The sequence below is a fragment of the Manis javanica genome, chromosome 13 (assembly GCF_040802235.1).
Source record: "Manis javanica isolate MJ-LG chromosome 13, MJ_LKY, whole genome shotgun sequence".
Taxonomy (NCBI): domain Eukaryota; kingdom Metazoa; phylum Chordata; class Mammalia; order Pholidota; family Manidae; genus Manis; species Manis javanica.
Window position 1 is genome coordinate 70,088,255 of NC_133168.1, and position 16,714 is coordinate 70,104,968.

A 16,714-nucleotide genomic window follows, 5' to 3' on the forward strand; every position below is an offset into this window, starting at 1 on the left:
AGGTTCATGAGATTGTGGTCCATTGTTAAAAATTCTAATATTCTAATTATGCAGTAAATAAAAAATTACTATAAAGCAGTGTGCATGCATACAGTATTTGCTAAGTACACACAGTCTTAGCACCACGTTATATATTTATTTATTCCACAGTGACTTCACTTAAATGCTTTCTTGGTCAGCTAAGGATCTCATTCCCGTTAGCATACCTAATACATATTATTCCAGGTTAAGATACCTAATTTGTATTATCACACATTAGTATTCCTAATAGGTGTTATTGCAGAATACCTAATATGTATTTTTTTTCTATTTAAAGACACTGGGAGCTTTTACCTGTTTCTTCACTTTTTAAAATAGTTCACAAGGAATCTGTCATTTCAATATTTTCAGCCCCATTTCTAGCAACACACACATACAATTTTTAACTTTAATACCATAAAATTCCCTTAGTAAAGGAGCCAGGGGTGGCGAAATATGAACTACTTATCCTTTTGCTTCCAGAGAAAAATCACAGCTAAAGCACGAAAGGTGAGTATCTGTTCAGTTTGCCGAACTCCTTAGGGACAATTCCATAGTTTCCCTCAGAGATTACCCTTCCTGTCAATAGGTTCCTCAAAAATACTGGTGGAGTTCTTCTCCGTATGGGTTAAGGCTCTTTTCCATTGGCTGGGGTTGAGTAAAGATGCTGAGCAGCTGGCGTGCATTACCCATACATAACAATGCATACCGTCATCCACCACTATCATCTCTGCTTTACTTTTCTCTAGGTGATACCATGTGCATTATCAAAACATTTCTCCCTGGGTTTATATGTCAGTCTTTCAGCCAGACCCATTTGGAAATGATTCCCGCACTTTGTCTGTGTCCAAGTCAACCTTCTCACATGTGATATTGCTTCCATTCAGTTCAACAGGTGTTTATTGAGTACTTACGTAAGCCCAAAGTTGCAGGCCTTGAGTGGACAGCGCCTCATGGAGGACAGGGTCCAGGGCTATGTTTTTTGGAATATAACATGAAATAAAAAATTAAGCTATTAACTTCAAAAGCAGTAGGCTGAGCTCAGGTTGTAACCTGCTGCTGGGGCGTAAGCTTCCAGCCCCACAGCCATTCTACAGCTTTGAATCCCAGTCTTTGTGTGTCCGTGAGCAGCTGACACGGGGGGCTCTCAATAGCAGCTCTGTGCACTGGTGCTGAGAGCTTGACAGCCATGCTGTGTTCACCGGCTTTGGGCATGTGACCTTTAGTCCAGACAAAGCAGGGTGGCTGCTGGGCGAGCAGCCCTGGAGCCTTTCACCTTTGGGGTCATCAATGGGCCTTGGTTTTGACAAAAGTAAACAAGCTCCCTGCTTCCCCCATCTAATGGTAAGATGTCTCTGCGGCAGGGGATGGGAGTTTCTCTGGCTGCTTTTATTCCTTACTTTAAAAGAAAAGTGTAGCAGAGTAAAGACTGACAACTCAGGTTTTGAACTTTTAAAAGTTGGGGTTCTTGTGTTTCAGCTCTGGGGTTGGAGAGGTCTGTGGGCCCCTTTTGAGTGGCAGTCATTCGGTGGCTATTCATCATTTAGATGTGAGTGTTGCCCACCAGCAGGAAAGTGGTTGGTACCAGGGCGGGCCCCACTGCGGGCCTCAGTGATTACAGGTAGGCCTCAGTCTAGTAGACTTAAGTGAGCTATTAGATCTCCTGTTGATACCTAAGTGGAAACTCTTTTTGACTTTATTTTTTCTTTCAATTGTGTGTGGCTAATCTTGGGCAGACTCGTGTCTTTGGTCTTATTGGAGAAACTTTGGTCCAGTGCAGTGCTTTATTAACTTTTAAAGTCACTATTGAACCCTCCAAAGAAGCTATCCATATGGCCAATATGCCCATAAAAAAATGTTTAACATCACTAATCATTAGAGTAATACCAAGTAAAACCACAACAAGATATTATCTCCTACTCATAGGATGGCCACTATTAACAAAACAGAGAATATGTGTTGGGCAAGATGTAGAGAAATTGGTTCCCCCATGCGCTGTTGGTGGGAATGTAAAATGGCACAGCCACTATGGAAAACAGTATGGTGGTTTCTCAAAAAAATGAAAATAGAATTAACATGATCCAGCAATTCTACTTCTAGTTATATACCCAAAATAATTGAAAACAGGGTCTTGAAGAGGTATTTGTACACCCATGTTCATAGTAGCATTATTCACAATAGCCAAGAAGTGGGAAGCTAAGTTGTCCTTTGATGGATGAAATGGATATACAAAATATGGTGTATACATACAATGGGATATTATTCAGCCTTAAAAAGGAAGGAGATTCTGACACATGGTATAACATGGATGAACCTTGGAGACATGCTCAGTGAAGTGAGTTAGGCACAAAAAGACAAATGCCATATGATTCCACTTGCATGAGGTGCCTGGAGTAGTCACATTCATAGAGACAGAAAGCGGAACGATGGTCATCAGGAGCTGGGGAGATGGGGGAGAGAGAGGGGGAGAGTTGTTTAATGGGTGTAGAGGTTTAGTTTTGCAAGATGAAGCATTTTGGAGATTGATTGCCTAACAATGTGCATGTACTTAACACTACAAACTGGATACTTTAAAATGGTTAAGATGATAAAGTTTCCATTATGTGTATTTTACCACAATTACAAATAAACTTTTTTAAAAAAAGGGAAAAGTCACCACTGAACCCTCACTGCCCTGCTCTGTCTGTCTGCAGAGAAAATAAAGGCTTTGTGTCCCGGCAGCGAGCCCTGCCAGATGGCAGCCCCCCAGCCTGCCCCCTTTCCCTCAAAGGCAGGCGGCCTGCTTCTGCTCTTCTTGCGGCAAGGCCCAAACGTGGGCTTGAGAAAAACTTTCAGTCTCATTTAGAGGGTCAACCTCTATCTCACAAGTTAGTTTAGCCAAGAACTCTTTCACTGTGACTCTCCTTTCTGAGTTTTGTACTGCACAGTCAGTAGAGAACAAAGGAATGTTCTCATCGTGTCAGGATGGTGCTCCTGAATCTGTCTGGTGCGGTGAGCCTGAGAGTGGTTTCCTGGTACGGTGACAGATGAGCCACAACCCATTCCGGAGCTTCACCTGCCCACTCCTGAAACAAAGACATGCATTTGACCACAGACTGTGTGCTGAGTTAATGACTTTTACAAGACTGGACAGGCAGCTCAGGCTTCCTTTATATCTTCCAAACAACAGATGAATCAGGCAGTTCTCAGGCCTTTCATTTATTATTTGGACAGTGATTCTGGACACCAGTCGTTTCTTCAGCAGATTTACATTAAACCTTTGTTTTTACCTTTTGGGAGGTTGATGTAAAACGCCTAACAGGGTTTTCTCATATTTCTGTTTTCCAGGGTCATTCATGGACTCACTTCCTGTACTTGTTAACCACGCTGCCTTGTTCCCAGGACCACGTACAGCCTACTAGCCAGTAGTCTCCCTCAGAGCACAAACTAGACCAGGTAAATCCAGCTCATGTGAGCTGTGGTTCGTCACGTTGCATGCCTGTGAGTGTGGTAGTAAGTAAAGATGTGATTATTTGAGCTAGTTATTTTCGTTTTAAAATTGTTGATAATTGCTGCCAAAGAAAAGTCAATCCATTTGACTTTTGTGGCTGTATATTTTTTATATATAGAGGAATTAAAATTAAAAATCAATTACATATATTTGGAAATGGAACTGGAAATACCACCTCCAGCTTGCCTCAAATTATAATATATGAAAAACCAAGGGGGGAAGGTTCAGATCGATTTTCACTTCGAGTTTGGCTTAACTAACAGACTCATTGAGCAAACTGGGGTTTTAAAGGGAAGTAAAGGAATCTAAGTTTTTTCAGATGCCTGCATTAAAGATGAATGAGTCCCTTCATTTCTTTTGTCCCTCCTGTTCTAAAATGAGAACCCTTAAAATCTTTAGAAAAGTTTTAGAGACTGGTTTTATTAAAATGTTTTTCTCCTTGAAATGAGAGCCTTTATGTTTCCCCCCCCCCCATTTCAGACTAGTTTTTGAGGGCTTCTGGGCTTCTTTTGGGGGTATTCCTACTCTGTATGATATAGGAGAGCAGCTCCAACAGAGTGCAGTACCTGGAGTCATTACAAACGTGGAGTTTTGAGCAGTAATCTCTAACGTTAGGGACCTGGGTTAGCTCTTCCAGTAGTTTATGTATAATGAACATACATCTCCTCTCTGAGTATTGAAAAATCAATGAATCAGAGTGACAGAGTAAAGATACTTTCCCCTCACTTCCCCTCTTCAAGAATCATTGATTCAAAATCTCCCAAAACTATGCCTCAGGGAGGTCTCTGCCTTAAGCTGACGTTTACGCCTGTTGAATTTCTGAATTAACATCATACAGCAAATCATCTGTTGAAAGTAACTGGTACTTGAACACGTGATACTGCGCATCTGGTTGATGACCTGCATTGCAGGAGGACCAGTTCAGTAAGTAACCCTTGTCCTTCTTGGGAACAGAAAGAAGTGTCTTGGTTCCTTTGTGATGTGTAAAACAATTTTTTGAAAGTCCTGTCATAGTGAAATGTAATTTAGGTCGTGACTGCTGCTGTTACTCTCCTTAATTTAGGTTAAAATGGGCAACTCCGAGAGTCAGTACACCCTTCAAGGATCTAAAAACCATAGCAATACTATTACTGGTGCTAAGCCAAAGCCTTGCTCCCTGAAAATACGCAGCATTCATGCAAAAGATGACAAGTCACTGCATGGCTGGGGTCACGGAAGCAGCGGAGCAGGTTACAAGTCCAGGTCTCTGGCCCGAAGATGCCTCTCCCACTTGAAGGGTCATCAGCCCTATGCATCAAGACCTGGTGGACCCACGTGCAAAGTGTCCAAAGGCAGTGCCTACCCCAAGCACAGGACGAGTGCCTCAGGAAATGATTTCCAGGGCAGCAACGCTGCTTTCTCTGCCGAGAATGGCTTCCCCTGCGCTGGGCACCAGCGGGCGGACAACCGCGCTGCCTCCAGGGACTGCAACGGGCACCTTCTCAGCTGCTATGGGAGAAACGAGAGCACGGCCTGCGCGCCGCCAGGCGAGGACCGGAGGAGCCCCCGCGTGCTCATCAAGACGCTGGGGAAGCTGGACGGGTGTCTCAGGGTCGAATTCCACAGCGGCGGCACCGACAGCCCCGAGGCGCCGGGGGCCGCGGGCGGGCCGGTGCAGCTGCTGCGCTTCTCGCCCGCCCCGGGCCCCGCCGCCGCCGCCTCGCCGCCCAGCCCGCGCCTCTGCCCCGGCGCCGCGCACGCGCGCTCCAGCCAGGGCAGCTCGCTGAGCTCCGAGTCGTCCTGGTACGACGCGCCCTGGGGCCACGCGGCCGGCGAGGCGGGCGAGGCCGAGGGCCCCATGCCGCCCAGGGGTGCGCAGAAGCCCTTCACCCAGAGCTCGTCCCTCGCCTCCCTCCGCGAGCTCTGCCCGGACGCTGGCCCGCGCGGCCTCTCGCCGTCGGGGCGCCGGCTCTCCGAGGGCCGCCTCGGGCCGCGCGCCAGCCTTGGCAGCCACGTGGCCTTCGCCTCGGCCCTCGACGCGCCGCTGCGGGCGGCGCCCGGGGACCCCGGCCGGTACGCGTCCTTCACACTGCCCTGCCGGAAGCCCCGGGCCTGGGCCGAGGACGCCGCCAGGAAGGACTCCCTGAAGGCCCGGATACGCCGGATCAGCGACTGGACGGGGAGCCTGTCCAGGAAGAAGCGGAAGCTGCAGGTGAGTCAGCCCTGCTCTCCCCCTGCCGCAGAGTGGGCGCGAGCGGAGGCTGCCCCGGAGCCTTGCCCCTGAGAGGGGGTTAGCCTGAGACCTGGCACGGCTTGTTTGCCGGTGTGGGCTTTTTCCTGTGGTGTCCCGTGTACACTGTCCCCCTCAGTCCCGGTCTGCGGGTCCTCCAGTTCCGTGCATCTTGCTGCCTGCGCTCTTGCATGAACTCGACAGGTCTCATTCCAAAACTTGGCTGACCCATGCTTAGGACATCCGGTGCTGGAGAGACTTCCCAGTGTACTGGTCGTCTGGGCTTGAGCTGGGGCAGTTCTTACAGCCTAAACACAAAGCGCCAGGCGTAGACTGTGGTCATTTTGGGGATGAGTAGCCTTCCTCAACTCTGTGTTACTATGGGAACATTAACATTACTGTACTTGAGTCGTACATCAGACAACAGTGGATGATCAGTCTATACGTGTGATCTTACCACTTCCTCGTGGGAACAGTTAACAGTTTTATGCCTTGTACCTAAGAGCATGTAATAGCACAAATATGATAATACTGATAAAATAAGAATCGTGGTGATACTAATACTTTTAATGGTGCATAAAGTTTTAATGGGGGAAGCACGGGCTTTATTCACCAGGAAGGAAAAAAATAGTTTGCTTTTTTCAGCTAACTAATGGCAATTACCATTAGTTTTCAGTTTCTTTGATCTTATTTTTTGTTCTGTTTTGTTTGTTTTTACTTTTAGTTATCTATAGATAACACAACAGAAGTCATTTTGTGGAAGGGAATTTGAATGGGCAGTTTGTCTCTAGTAGAATTGCATTTTAACCATCCTATATGGATATATAATTATACAATTTTAGAGAGCTTTAGGGGTAGAAAATAATATAACTCCCCTAAGCAGATTGTTTCAGCTCTATAAAGTGTACCCTTAGCTGTTTCCTTATATGTAAAAGGTACACCCCCATCCTACCTGTCCTATTCTGTGCTTCATTGCCATTTGCTCCCTTACACAGAAATAAATAAGAGATGATTGCCACCCTGTACAAACTCTTCAGATCCCTGAACATAGTAATTTGCTTACTTCTTACATGTCACCTCTTTAGGCTAAACCACTAAGTAGTAGAGATTTCTGTGACCTTTTCTCTCAGCTCCCACTTTCCAAACAAACTGACAGCAGTTGAGGATCATAGGAGAAATAACTGCTCTTTTCTCCTGGGCTGCCACCCCATGCAGATAACTCTTTTGTCTTTTTTATTCAAATGTTGTAATGCCCACTTATGTCATATACTATGAGCACTAATTGATACTGGCATTGAGCCACTTCTTCTGCATCTCCTATTTGCATAGAGTGTGTTTCTCACCTACGTTTGTGGCCTGACTTACTTATGGCTCTGTGGAGTCTCATTCAGCTTCAGTTTCAGTTCAGCTCAAAAGCAGACCAGTTGCCATGTGTACTGACCACGTTCTGTCCCAGGCCGACCCTCACTGCCCAGCTCACCCACAGGCAAGGAACTTCCTGCAAGTCTGTACCTTCCAAAGACTTAGATTGGAATGATTGGTGAGTCTGGAGTTAAGAACATACTGGTTATACCACCAAAGATCTGAATTTGAAAGCTAGAAAGGACTATCTCATTTTAAAAATGAGAAGCTAAGGGTTCAAGGAGTGTGGAGGTCATTCCTGAAGTCATGTAGCTAGTTAGTGGAGAAGCCACGGCCAAAGCCATTTCTGCTAAGCATCAGACATGGACCTTTTCCACTCAGCCATATGGCCAAGGTATTGTTGAAAGCTCCTGGGCATTACTTTCAGGTCATTGAATATGAAGATGATAAACTGTTTAGAATTTTAAAAAGTGGCCTATAAAGGCAGCTTTTTAGTTTTGCCTGTGTTCCCATGATTAATAATCTATAAAGGTGAACAAGATGAACTTTTTTGGCAAGTATGCCACTTCCGTTTGCCATACTTTTGTTTTTCTTTTACAATCTGTGGTGAAGAACAGGTTTAGATCCTTAAAAATATAGTCAGTGCATAGGAGCAAACTTTGTGATAATATACTATATAATAAGGCACCAAACAAATGCATATTCTTTTACATACACACAGACTTCCGTATGCCAGCAGAGATAAGGTTCAGAAAGGGTTACTATGATGGGCATACTTGTTTTGTTTTTTAAAAAATGATGTAAAAAGAGCCACCCTTTCTTTATATGGCTTTCAAACCCTTGGGTGAGTTAGAGCCCAGAAGCACATTAATCAGTGAAAAAATATACACAACCAAAAAATAGCATCATGCTAATCACAGAGGGAAGAGGGAGACAGACAGACAGATGGACAACCAACACATGCTAGAGAGGAGTATGCGTTTGGTTTGATGTCTGTAAACTCTTCGTGTTAGTGTAGCTGTCCGGAGACCTGTGAGTCCTTGTTCTTGTCCTGGGTATAGTTTCAGTTCTATCCATTAGGGTAGGCTAGGTTATGCTGAGGTAATAAGCCCTCAAATCTTTGAGGTTGAGCACAAGTACATTTTCTCACTTGTGCTGAAATACTGGTTTACATTTTTCCTCTCTGAGATCCCAGGTCCTCAGAGCAGCTACCAGCTGGAACAGTGTAAGCCACTGTGGCAGAGGAGAGAGAAATCATGTGTTGGCTTTTAAAGCTTCCACTTGGAAATGACAGGTTCCACTTGTGTTTGCATTTATGGCCAAAGCAAATCATGTGCCATGCCTAACTTAAGGGGAGAGAGGGATAGGAAATGACCCTGCCATGTGCTCTAGGGAAGGACCAGAAATATTTGGGGGGCAGCGCAGATGACTACTGCAGAGTTCATAGAGTAGATTTAGGAGATCCTGACTCTCGGGCCCCCTTAATTTTAGACTCTCCTGGCTCTTTGAGAGCTGCATAGTCACAGGGAATTCCTGCAGAGGACAGGGGTCCTTACACTGTAACAGAGGAAATTGGCCCAGGATGAATGACAGGTACGAACTTGGTGCTTTCCCTAGAAAGTGAAGAATGATGACCAGAGTTTTACTTTAGCTCCTGAAGAGTTGAGTAACACCTCTTAGTCCCTCTCTACTCTTTGCTATAGTGTCCTGGTCATGAAGTTATGTTATCCATCACTTATGATTATCTGACTGGGGGGGAAATGGAAATCAGACTGCTTGTGTACATGTATAACATGACATCTTAGTTCCACACCCATAACAGCAGTGATTGGGAAATCCAGCTGAGACTATTTAGGGACATTCATTCATTCACTCACACATTCATTTCCATTAGCCTGAAAATTCATCCCTGGCTATTAGGATTCTAGAGAGCAAGCTTTAGAAATTTATTAGAGACTGGTAAAGTTCATGTCTGAGTACAGCAGTCAGTTATAAATGCTAAAATGCAATCTCTTTCCCATTCTCAAGAAGGAAATTTGTTCTACATTGCTATGGTCCAATATTTAAAAGTTAATACTGAAACTTGAAGCCTCTCTCTTAAGGAAACACTGTCTAGAGTGTTTAAGTTTAGCACTTAAGTGTCTTTCTCTGGCAGGGTTTTTCTTGTTTTAAAATACTCCATTATAGCTTGCTGGATATCAGAGGTAATCCTAGTGTTCTGGGAGTATGAGTTAGAGAGTCATATTCATAGCTGAAATAATGTTAATATTAGTTAAATGAGAAGTATTCATTCACCTCCTGGGAGTTTTTGAAGAGCAACAAAGTGACAATTAAAAACAGAATCTTAAACTATTTTGAAAGTTTCCTGTCAGAGTGAGTCACTGTAGCTGGCTTATTTGCTCAATGCTTGCATAAGCATCAGTGCATAAATAAATATGACTATGGGACATAGTGTAAACATGAGCGGAAAATAATATTTTCATTAGTAATAGCTGTGTTTGGGGCTCAGTTGTTTATAACCCTTAGGTATTTGAAAGCAAACTAATGATTTTCCTATGAAAGATGGCAAATAATTACAACTTGATTTCTGAATGAAATGCCTACAAAGAAAACCCCTCCACACGGCTGTACATTCAAAATAAGTCCTTTGGTCCATAGTCCTCAACTCAGTTTCCTTTCATTTTTATTTTAATGGATAAGGAAATGTAATTGAGAGCCAGGTAGCCTCTGAGTGAATGAGTGTGTGTAACATCTCTCTGCAGATACCTTAATCTAAGCTCTGAATTTGGAATTTCAGTGTCTTTTGAGTCACAAATTAAGCTCACTGCTGGAAAATTTACTTCCCGCTATTTACCAGTGAATGACCCATGTAAAAGTTATTTCTCTTGAGTGACTAGACTTGTAATCTAGACATCAGGGGAAACCTTCATGCTTTCAGCTCTGTGCATGGCCAGTTCAGTGTTGAGTGCATGTGGTTCTAATAGGGGGCAGCAGTTATTATATTAGTATTAATTTTCTTTAGAGCTGCCTAGGTCTGATTTTGTGTTGGAATAAATATTAAAGTTAAGAATCATGTCTTTGGTATTCACAGTGCCTAGAATAAAGTAGGTATTCAAATAAAAGGATGTGAGTGTGTGAATGACAATATTCTTTCCATGGAAGAAATTCCCAAATTAAATAAAAAATATTAGTTATGAAAAAAAAAAGGCTGAGTTGCTAGCCACTACTCTTTGTGGATAAGGAATCCCTGGTGCATGGTTTTTACTATCTGAAGTGGGAAAATGAGATGCTAGAGGTCTCCAAGTCTAGGCACCTCTAGTGTCAAGGCCTGCAGGTGGTGAGACTGTTGGCTCTAGGGAAAGGAAGAGAAGTTTGTGTATAATGACGCCCATTCCCTATATCCCCTCCCCACTTGACCTGGGAATGAGTGATTCTCTTAGTTAGCTTTGAAAGGATCCAAGAGGAAAACAGACTTCAAGATTTCAAGAACACAAATTCTTTCCCTGAAGACACTGATTCACAATTAGCAAAGAAATATCAGTCTAGAAATCTTCACTAGTGTGTTTTAAATACACTAATATCTTGATGCTAATTAAGCATAGGTTAGATTTAGGATACTCAGTAGTGTTTTGTTTACATCTGTAAGCATTGGCTCCACTGGCTAAAAATTGGGTTGGGCAACAGTGTACAGTTCTTTCTGGTTTAGGGCTTGATGATTAAAGATGCATTTCTGTGAAACAAATCTTGCTTTGCAGTGGAGGTATTAGCATCCAACAGTATTACACGTATGCGCTGTTGGAGAAGGGACGCTGCGTGTATGTAATCTCTGATGGGTGGTCATCTGCATTGCTCACAGGAGCCGAGGTCCAAGGAGGGCAGTGACTACTTTGACAGCCTCTCAGATGGACTGAATGTGGAGATGCAGGGGCCCTCTCCAGTGCTGGCTTCACTGTGGTCAGGGGGCTCGGCTCAGATCCTGTCCCAGAGAAGCGAATCTACTCATGTGATCGGCAGCGATCCCCTCCAACAGAACATTTACGAGAATTTCATGCGAGAGTTGGAGATGAGCAGGACCAACACGGAGAACGTAGAAACGTCCACGGAAACCGCAGAGTCCAGCAGTGAGTCACTCAGCTCTTTGGAGCAACTGGATCTGCTCTTTGAGAAGGAACAAGGGGTGGTCCGGAAAGCCGGGTGGCTCTTTTTCAAACCACTTGTCACTCTGCAGAAGGAAAGGAAGCTGGAGCTGGTGGCTCGGAGGAAGTGGAAACAGTTCTGGGTAACACTTAAAGGTAAGTGCGTTACTTACTCAGGGGCCACAGGCATTGCTTCCTCCAGCTGCCCTCTTCCCAGGAGATGTCAGGGGGCCCATTTAAGTTAATGGGAAGAGATTTGATACAGAATCTGCCAGCAGGTTTTACTATAAATACTTCTCAATACTATATAATATAAGTTACTTAGTGTTCATATATATTATTCATGCTAATAAATATTGATTGAATTGAATAGTTATTGCCTATTATAGGTATTTCTGCATGTGGGGGGAAAGTAAGTAACCAAATGTAGTTTAGTTATTTGGAACGTAGATCCTGAAATTCATATTCTGCACATGTTCAGAACTCCAGAGAGGTATCCTTCTCAAAGTGTACAACTAAGAATTTCATCCGGATTATTTGATTTGTGTTACCCCACCCTTATGAACTAAGAGTCTAATTGTTATTATCATAAACAAATGTGTTTTTTTTAATGTAAAGGAAATGGGAATAGAATTTGTTAAGATGGTAAAAATTTCTCCCATGCATTGCCATTTAAAAATTATAACTGCCTAGCTCACTGTGGGTGTATAGATTTGAAGCTTTCTAAATGTCCTGAGGAGGAGCAAGGTTCTAAGTCAATACAGTGCTGATTTATACAATGTCAACAGGAAGAACAGGCTCCTGGCCTCTGGCATTTCTGCACAGCCATTCTGTGACTATCAGGAACTGAGTGTGGTGTTCAAAATCAAGCTTCATTATCAGCCGACACCCTTTCTTATCACGGGAGAAAGCAGACACAGGAATCAGGAATCTCATCTGCAGACAGCATGTGTGAAAGGCCCGAAGCCCTCTGCCTGCTCCTTTCTAGCTTATTCCTGCCTCCTGTTTAGAAAATGCAAGCCCCCCACCTGCTCTGCCTGCCTTGGGAGCAGGCACTGGTGCATAATTACCCTTAAGCCCCTCTGGGAAAGGTGCCCTCGTCAAAGCATTTCTTCTTTAAGTAACACCTTTTCCTGGCAAACCAGAGGGTTTTGTAAACCCCAAGACCCAGCATTCTACACAGACTGCCTTTTTTCCAATTCTGGATTTGGATCCTGTGATATATTGTGGCTGAGGGAGGCAAAGTGCTTATTGATAGAAGAGGTTTGGGAAGACATATCGACTCTAGCAAGATAAAATTTTGAAGGGAGAAGTTATGCTTTAAGATTTAATAACCAAATAAGTATTCAAGTACAGAATAGGGAGATGTGGCTGCAAAGTATTATATGTGCAGAAGATTTAGAGGTTTGATCTACAGGCCATTCGTGGAATGAGTTTCCACTGTGATGAAGCTGAAATAAAAGTGAATCTGATGTGGTCTGTAACTGCATGAGTCCTTCCTCTGCCTGGTAAGACTTGGCCGTTTCCTTGGGGCCATGCTATTGCAGGAGACATGTTAGTAAACAAGACAATGGTTCTAGAAAAGGTCCTACCTGAAGTGTCTCTAACTGAAGAGGAAAGTGAACTTGTCTGCTTCAGGCAGCAGGTGTCTGGAACTGTTTGTGATCACGGTCTGAAGCTGCTTCCCATTTGCATGGTATTTATAATAGACTCTATCATATGTGTTCTTTTTTTTTTTTTCTTTTTTAAGTGTAAAGTCCATTTGTTAAAACTGATTTCTTGGGAAGTTGTTCCCTGCTTGTCTTATGAAAACCCCTGGTGTACCCCCCGTGGGGGTTGGGGGGCCAGTGATGATGTGTCTGTATATGTTTGTGCATCCACATGCTACTTTGAGAAGCAGGGCCATGAATGACACTGGAGGGATTTAGGGTCATGCCATGTGCAGGATGGCGTAAGGATCTAGGAAGATTTAGCCTGGAGGAAGTAAGGACTGGGTTGGGCATGAAGCACAGCCTTACAGAAGAGATACCAATTTTACTCTGGGAACCAGAGACTAGCATTGGACTCACAGATAGAAGATGAGCTGATTCTGGATTAATGTAAGAAACAAGAGCAACTAGAGCCACGGGCAAGAGGCAAGTCACCCCCTTCCTGAATTCCCTGCTCCTGAAGATATTTGTGTGGAACCAGATTTAGAGGCTTCCCAGGGAGATTCGGGCAGGTGTCACTGAGGGTTGGAAGAGCTCATCTCCAGGTTCCTGCATCCATTGCATCCCATGCCTGACACACGCACACTATATCAGGGACTTTCAGCTCTGACTTCTCCTGCAGTGATGGCCCTGAGTTGTCTTTGACGGTGGTAAGATCTGCAGTCCTCTCTGGGCCCTGCTGCCTCAGTGCTTGCTTATAAAATGCTTCAAGCCCCATGGAGAAAGGGTGCATTGTAGTGTAAATGTTATCAAGCACACATTCCTTTGTTTCCTTTGCAACCAAGGAAAGGCATACGATAAAGATGTTTTTTCCCAGCATAACCTTTTCCATGTGGCTTTCTGCACCTCTTTCCTCTGGGAATTCCATAGTTTGAGTGCAGCTTTCTTGGCTTAGAATCCAAATTGTAATGTTTGGACTCAACTATTTGGTTTGATCTTAAAAATATATATATATGTGTATATACACACAAGTACATTTTTTTGCAGAATTTAAAAATTATCCTTGAAGTGTCTATGTAAATAAATTGGAAACAGTGTTCTGGAGAGAGCAGCTATTAGCAAGCCATCTGGTTATATACCTACAATGAATGTATAGATACGCTAAGGGCATAAATGTTTTGTAGGGCTTTGTGGAGGGGAGGTAATAAATTTTTAAGAAGGGTCATTTTGCTTTCCATCTGTCATTTCCAATGATTGGATTTTCAGACAGTTCAGAGGGGACTTCCTGGGCTGAAGAGTTGGCAAGGCCATTAAAGTTGGCAGGGTCGTTAAAGATAGCCCTTAGAATGCACAGCATACCCCCGATGTCAGTGAGGGGTCCATGAAGTAATTTTAGGATGCTGGTGGCTCTGCCCTGCGGCAGGCCAAGCCAGGGGATGGGGTGATGAGTGTGGATCGAGAGGATGTCAAAGGAAAGGTAGATCTGAGGCAAGACACACCTAATTGCTCTCCTTCCACTGGTGATATTGTTAATGATACTTCTGTTCTTGTACTTCCACTGCTGTCCAGTCTGCTTCCACTTTCTGCTGCTGTAGACCTAATAGCTTCTATGGTCAACCCTTCAGGCCAGTGGCAGGTCCTGGTGGGGACTGGGCAGGGCCAGTGGCCACAACCCTGGGGGGATGGGGCAGAGGCTTTCCTGACTTGGGTGCAGCCCCTTCCATCTGCCTCCATGCTCAGTGTTAGAGACGCAGATGAAGTTAACCTAATATAATAGATTTACAATTGATTCCCTGTTCTTTAAACTCGACAGTAACACATTCTGCATATTGTTTTACATCCTGGCCTTGCTCTAAAACAAAATGTCCTGTTTTGGTTTCACACGTCCATGTTAGAGCTGCAGTCGGTTGTAGACAGGGTGTTAGGTTTGACAGCATCTTGGCATCTGCCCCAAGTTGGGTTCATTTCCTCTAGATGTGATGATTCAAACCACAGCCACCAGGCGTACAGTGTTAGGGAAAATGAGAGTCACTGTTAAACTACTGGAAAGAATTTGGACTTGGGCAGAGCAGGCCTTGCCCTGTCACCTTTCCTCTGGTCTCTGGGCCCCCAGGTCATGGCATGACAAACAGGGCATAGCGTCAGACAGCAAAGACTGGGGCATTGTTTCTAAGTGCCTCTGTGACTGGAGAAAGGGACTGGCTCAGTGGAAGTCGCTCTAGCCGTAAAACTCCTGCTGCTTCCCCTTGTTCTAAGAACCTCTCGTAGCCCGAGTTTGGATGAGTTCTGTTCTGAGGAAGAAATATTACTAGTGCTTCTTGATATCAAAAGGACCCCACAGAGGGAGAAAGTGTTGTCCTGGTAATGTTCAGGTTGCAGAGCCAGATGCAGGCATCTTTTCTTCTGGCTACTGTACTTTACTGAGTTCCATTGTATAAACCTTTTGTCCATGTGAAGATGTGTTTTTAAAGGAAGAAGTGAAACTGGCAAGAATGAAATCATTTTTTAAACACTGAAGCTTTTATGAATAAGGATTCAGCAGAGCAAGGTAAAACAGTCAAGCAGTGGAGTACATTCATTTACAGTGCAGGTGAAAGCAGCCTGTGGGGCTTTACTGTCAATGTAAAGGGTGTCTGCAGAGCACAGGGATGGTGACTTATCAGTCATATCGTCTGTATGCCAGAGCTTAGCACATGAGAAGCGCTCAAAGATGTTTACTGGATGAAGGTTTTAAAGGATACTCAACAGGAGAACATGCTTGTCAGCATTGTAGAATTTGCTTTAAAAATTGTATCTGATAACAAGAAGGCATTCCTATCTAACTCTCAAAGCAGACCCTTAATAACTTACCTACAATATTTTATTAGCTTATTACTTGCAAGCTATGGACTTACAAGTGTATGTAGTAACATTTCGAGAGTAGTATTTTAAAATTCAGTGACATTTAATTCCATTTTTCTTTCAAGGTAAATTAATAAGATTGTAGTAATACTTCCTTTCATTGATATAAAAAATTCTAAAATTCTAAAATTAAATTATTTTATACATGGTATTAGGAGAATAAACTGAGTCCTTTCCACAAATGGCAAAGGTCCCCAGGTAACTCAGTTTCTTGTTAGTGCAAATGGTAAGTGTAAAAGCTCTCTTATTAATGAATATGGGATTTTCTTCTGCCTCCTGCATTCCGGATCTTAAATAATGTGGTGTGGTGGTTAAGAATTCAGGTTCTGGAGCCTGAATGCCTGGATTCAGACCCCTGTCCCACCGCCATACAGCTGTGGCACCAGCCCAGCTTTCTCACCTGCACAAAGGAGTCAATACCCATGCCTTCCCCTGGGGCTGGCAGGGTGGCAGAATGAGCCAGTGCCTGTGAAGCACAGAGTTCCTGGCACAGAGTATGCAACTATGCTTGGTATTGTTATTGCCGAAATTACATTTATAAAAACACCTCCTTTCCACTTGAGTTATGCTAACACACACAAAGAGGCATATTTGGGATACCAGGATTTGCTTTTGTATTAAATAGTTTTCATTCATTTTTTTCTTTTCCTTTTTTAGATGAATCCCTTATTTCTCCTTCCTGTCCTAGATCCTCAGAATATGTAACAGGGGAGTTACTTTGTCTTTCTCCCAGGCTGCACCCTGCTGTTTTATGAGACCTATGGGAAGAATTCCTCAGACCAGAGGAGCTCCCCGCGGTGTGCCCTGTTTGCAGAGGACAGCATAGTGCAGTCTGTACCCGAGCACCCAAAGAAGGAGAGCGTGTTCTGCCTCAGCAACTCCCTCGGGGATGTCTACCTTTTCCAGGTACTCCTGGGCTTTCTAAATGTGGGGTTGAGGCGTGGCTTGC

At 43.9% G+C, this 16,714-nt stretch overlaps 1 protein-coding gene across 12 annotated transcripts in view; it reads left to right on the forward strand.

Moving 5' to 3' along the window:
• The window catches only part of TIAM2 (TIAM Rac1 associated GEF 2), a 279,674-nt gene that overhangs the window by 169,643 nt on the left and 93,317 nt on the right, over nucleotides 1–16,714 (forward strand). For 11 of the 12 annotated variants that reach the window (XM_073219786.1, XM_073219788.1, XM_073219794.1 and 8 more), the window contains 4 exons: nucleotides 3,346–3,453; nucleotides 4,572–5,699; nucleotides 10,936–11,371; nucleotides 16,499–16,671. In XM_073219786.1, coding sequence (XP_073075887.1) covers nucleotides 4,578–5,699; nucleotides 10,936–11,371; nucleotides 16,499–16,671 — 1,731 coding nt within the window. In that variant the 5' untranslated portion in view covers nucleotides 3,346–3,453; nucleotides 4,572–4,577. Of the gene's footprint in view, nucleotides 1–3,345; nucleotides 3,454–4,346; nucleotides 4,433–4,571; nucleotides 5,700–10,935; nucleotides 11,372–16,498; nucleotides 16,672–16,714 lie in introns of all 12 variants that reach the window. The other variant, XM_073219792.1, reaches the window with a different exon arrangement.